The sequence below is a fragment of the Empidonax traillii genome, unplaced genomic scaffold (assembly GCF_003031625.1).
Source record: "Empidonax traillii isolate 1590-97213 ecotype Southwest subspecies unplaced genomic scaffold, ASM303162v1 scaffold925:size245191, whole genome shotgun sequence".
Classification (NCBI taxonomy): domain Eukaryota; kingdom Metazoa; phylum Chordata; class Aves; order Passeriformes; family Tyrannidae; genus Empidonax; species Empidonax traillii.
Window position 1 is genome coordinate 182,234 of NW_020956118.1, and position 4,435 is coordinate 186,668.

Below are 4,435 nucleotides of genomic sequence, written 5' to 3' on the forward strand. Positions count from 1 at the left end.
CAGTCACGGCCCCACTTCTGCACATCTGGGTCCCTCGGGGGCTCTTTGCAGCTTTGACTGCAGCGCTTGCAGGACACCAGTGCAGCCCCACAGTGATCCCAGGCTTTGCTACTCACTTCCCCAGCTCAGCAATCTCGTAGCCAGCCTGGATGGTGGAAAGGCCTCCAGCCACAGCCGCGGTGACCAAGAGACGGGGCTTGTTGGTCTGTCTGGCTTCCTGCTCAAAGGCTGCCAGCAGTTCCTGAGGGATGCCAAGGAACAGCTCTCACCCGGGGGCTCTGGGCTCGGGCTTTGCCTCTGCCCAGGCTCAGGCCAGAGCTGTGCCAGGCTCAGGCCTTGAGCAAACCCACCTTAACCAGGACGGTGAAGAGCCCCTTGTCCTGGGCTGGGCTGCCCCTGGAGCCGGGGTATTCCCAGTCCAGGTCCAGCCCATCGAATCCATACTGGCGCAGGAATCTGACCACAGAGTTGATGAAGGTCTGGCGGTTCTGGGGAGTGGAAACCATTGTAGTGAACCTGGGCAAGCAGAGCAGGAGAGAGTTGGCGTTAGACTGGGGCCTCCTTCCATTCTCCCTCCCTTTCCAGGGCTCCATTCTTGGAAAGAGATGGTTTGAACTTACTTCTGTGTGCCGAAATTCCATCCTCCAATGGCCAGCAGGGTCTTCAGGTTTCTGTTCCTGCAAAGGAAGGGACAGCAACCTGTGTTAGTGCAAAGCTTGGGTGGAGCTGTGACCTTTGCAGGCCGTGTCCTTTTGGTGGGAAACGTGAACAGCAAGTCCCCAGCACCCTGACCCACTGTCCCTGTGCTCAGAGGAGAGGGGTTGTCCCCTGCCCTGCCCTCTGCTCCCAGTACGTACTGGTTCTTCAGGCCGTTGAAGGATTTGTAGAGGGTCTCGTCGTTCCATTCGTAAGTGGTGATCTCGTTGTTGTTCATCCCGGCGAAGGCGTAGATCAGGTGGCTGCACAGGTTGGGGTCGATGTTGTCAGGGGTGTATTTCCCCTCCCCAGGCCTGTACTGGGCCCAGTTGGTGAAGTAACATGTCAGCACGTAGGCAGTGCCTGTGGGGAGACAGAGGAGCTGGGGGGGCTGCTGCAGAGACACCAGTGGCTTCAGGCAGGGCATCAGCAGCAGAGCTGCTGGCAAGGCTGGGCAGAGTTTAATTGGGCTGTGCTGGGCTGTACTGGGCTGTGTTGGGCTGTGCTGGGCTGTGCTGGGCTGTACTGGGCTGTGCTGGGCCAGTTGGAGGCTCTTTGTGTTGGCTGTGCCACCTGTTTGCCCCGTCTGGGGGTGCTGGGGCTGGGAAGGGTTGGCAGGAGTTGTTTTAGGGAAGGAAGCACCTACCGAGGTGGGCGTTGAGCAGCAGGGCCAGACCTGGGAGGGCAAAGAAAGAACAAACCTGTCAGTGTTTGCACCCAGAAATACAAAGCTCATGTTCAAAGCAGAACAGATCCCCAGCAGCAGCACTAACAAACAGAACTCTCCCTCCTTAAAGGAGGTTGCGAAATCTCTATTGAAAAGAAAGAGCAGCATTTTTATACCCCAAGCCCTGTGCAGGCACAAGTGGGACAGTGGCAGAGCCCCCAGCACTTGTGAGAAAGGCAGAGAGCCCCAGGTTGCAGCGGCACTTACCGGTGAGCAGAGTGAGCTTGGCCATCTTGAACCAGGACTGATGTGCTGCACAAAGTCTGCTGCTTTTATACCCTTCTCCCCTCTGCTGCCAATCTTGGGTCAACACGGATGGGCAAACATTACAATACCTGGCACAGATCAGAATGATTGGAAATGATACAAGGACAATGGGCCTGAACCCTCCAGCTGGAGACTTCCCTGGTGTTGGGTCGTGCCATGTCCTGGTGTTGCAAGAGGAGGTGAAGAAGCAGATTAGATTTCTGTTCTTGTTTGGAGGTTTGTTCCCAGCGACAGGTTTGTGTCAGCGCTGGGACTGCGCAGTGACCGATGGCAGAAGTGTTTGACCTTGGGCTGTCCTTAAGTCCTTCCATGGCCGCTGGCACTGCCAGCAAGAGCTTTGTGCTTTACAAGGGTTGGGTCTGCTTGGTGGGACCAAGTCAAGGCAGGAGCGAGTGGGCTTTGACTCCGAGCCCTGGGCATTTTGGAGGACATGGGAAGTGGGCTCACTCGCTGTAGGCACAGTGTCTGTTGGGATAGAGGGGCCTTTGTGCTCTGAGTGGTCTCTTGCCCAGGTGTGGTCACCTCAGACAAGCCCAGGCATCCCATCACTGAAGGAAAACCACGTCAGTGTCTGCTGAGTCATTCTCCCCCTTATGAAGAGAATATTGTTCTCAGAGAAGCATTATTTCTTATCACCTTCTTTTCCTAATATCCTCACAGCCATCATCACCAAGAACAAATGGGAGAAAAACTCAGCAGAAGGTGATTCTGATTCACTTTGGCTCCAGCAAATGCACAAGGAGACAAAGAACTTGTGCAGTTCCTTTGTGTTGGCAGTGCCAGCGGCCATGGGAGGACTCAAGGACAGCCCGAGGTCAAACACTTCTGCCATCGGTCACTGCGCAGTCCCAGCGCTGACACAAACCTGTCGCTGGGAACAAACCTCCAAACAAGAACAGAAATCTAATCTGCTTCTTCACCTCCTCTTGCAACACCAGGACATGGCACGACCCGACACCAGGGAAGTCTCCAGCTGGAGGGTTCAGGCCCATTGTCCTGGTATCATTTCCAATCATTCTGATCTGTGCCAGGTATTGTAATGTTTGCCCATCCGTGTTGACCCAAGATTGGCAGCAGAGGGGAGAAGGGTATAAAAGCAGCAGACTTTGTGCAGCACATCAGTCCTGGTCCAAGATGGCCAAGCTCACTCTGCTCACCGGTAAGTGCCGCTGCAACCGGGGGCTCTCTGCCTTTCTCACAAGTGCTGGGGGCTCTGCCACTGTCACACTTGTGCCTGCACAGGGCTTGGGGTATAAAAATGCTGCTCTTTCTTTTCAGTAGAGATTTCGCAACCTCCTTTAAGGAGGGAGAGTTCTGTTTGTTAGTGCTGCTGCTGGGGATCTGTTCTGCTTTGAACATGAGCTTTGTATTTCTGGGTGCAAACACTGACAGGTTTGTTCTTTCCTTTGCCCTCCCAGGTCTGGCCCTGCTGCTCAACGCCCACCTCGGTAGGTGCTTCCTTCCCTAAAACAACTCCTGCCAACCCTTCCCAGCCCCAGCACTCCCAGACGGGGCAAACAGGCGGCACAGCCAACACAAAGAGCCTCCAACTGGCCCAGCACAGCCCAGTACAGCCCAGTACAGCCCAGAACAGCCCAGCACAGCCCAAGGAAACTCTGCCCAGCCTTGCCAGCAGCTCTGCTGCTGATGCCCTGCCTGAAGCCACTGGTGTCTCTGCAGCAGCCCCCTCAGCTCCTCTGTATCCCCACAGGCACTGCCTACGTGCTGACATGTTACTTCACCAACTGGGCCCAGTACAGGCCTGGGGAGGGGAAATACACCCCTGACAACATCGACCCCAACCTGTGCAGCCACCTGATCTACGCCTTCGCCGGGATGAACAACAACGAGATCACCACTTACGAATGGAACGATGAGACCCTCTACAAATCCTTCAATGGCCTGAAGAACCAGTACGTACTGGGAGCAGAGGGCAGGGCAGGGGACAACCCCTCTCCTCTGAGCACAGGGACAGTGGCTCAGGGTGCTGGGGACTTGCTGTTCACGTTTCCCACCAAAAGGACACGGCCTGCAAAGGTCACAGCTCCACCCAAGCCTTCCAGTAACACAGGTTGCTGTCCCTTCCTTTGCAGGAACAGAAACCTGAAGACCCTGCTGGCCATTGGAGGATGGAATTTTGGCACACAGAAGTAAGTTCAAACCATCTCTTTCCAAGAATGGAGCCCTGGAAAGGGAGGGAGAATGGAAGGAGGCCCCAGTCTAACGCCAACTCTCTCCTGCTCTGCTTGCCCAGGTTCACTACAATGGTTTCCACCCCCCAGAACCGCCAGACCTTCATCAACTCTGTGGTCAGATTCCTGCGCCAGTATGGATTCGATGGGCTGGACCTGGACTGGGAATACCCCGGCTCCAGGGGCAGCCCAGCCCAGGACAAGGGGCTCTTCACCGTCCTGGTTAAGGTGGGTTTGCTCAAGGCCTGAGCCTGGCACAGCTCTGGCCTGAGCCTGGGCAGAGGCAAAGCCCGAGCCCAGAGCCCCCGGGTGAGAGCTGTTCCTTGGCATCCCTCAGGAACTGCTGGCAGCCTTTGAGCAGGAAGCCAGACAGACCAACAAGCCCCGTCTCTTGGTCACCGCGGCTGTGGCTGGAGGCCTTTCCACCATCCAGGCTGGCTACGAGATTGCTGAGCTGGGGAAGTGAGTAGCAAAGCCTGGGATCACTGTGGGGCTGCACTGGTGTCCTGCAAGCGCTGCAGTCAAAGCTGCAAAGAGCCCCCGAGGGACCCAG

The 4,435-nt window shown here is 56.2% G+C and overlaps 1 protein-coding gene and 1 pseudogene across 4 annotated transcripts in view; one reads left to right on the forward strand and one right to left on the reverse strand.

Annotated features, from left to right (window-relative positions):
- Positions 1-1,688, reverse strand: part of LOC114067509 — a 3,433-nt pseudogene extending 1,745 nt beyond the window's left edge.
- Positions 1-4,435, forward strand: part of LOC114067506 (acidic mammalian chitinase-like) — a 17,964-nt gene that overhangs the window by 5,092 nt on the left and 8,437 nt on the right. The window contains exons 1-6 of one of the 4 annotated variants that reach the window (XM_027903019.1): positions 2,731-2,849; positions 3,109-3,138; positions 3,402-3,603; positions 3,784-3,840; positions 3,945-4,110; positions 4,220-4,344. The exons of 1 other annotated variant lie outside the window; for it this stretch is intronic. In XM_027903019.1, the coding sequence (XP_027758820.1) occupies positions 2,825-2,849; positions 3,109-3,138; positions 3,402-3,603; positions 3,784-3,840; positions 3,945-4,110; positions 4,220-4,344 (605 nt within the window). In that variant the 5' untranslated portion in view covers positions 2,731-2,824. Of the gene's footprint in view, positions 1-2,725; positions 2,850-3,108; positions 3,139-3,401; positions 3,604-3,783; positions 3,841-3,944; positions 4,111-4,219; positions 4,345-4,435 lie in introns of those variants that run through there. 2 more of the 4 variants (XM_027903021.1, XM_027903020.1) reach the window with 2 other exon arrangements.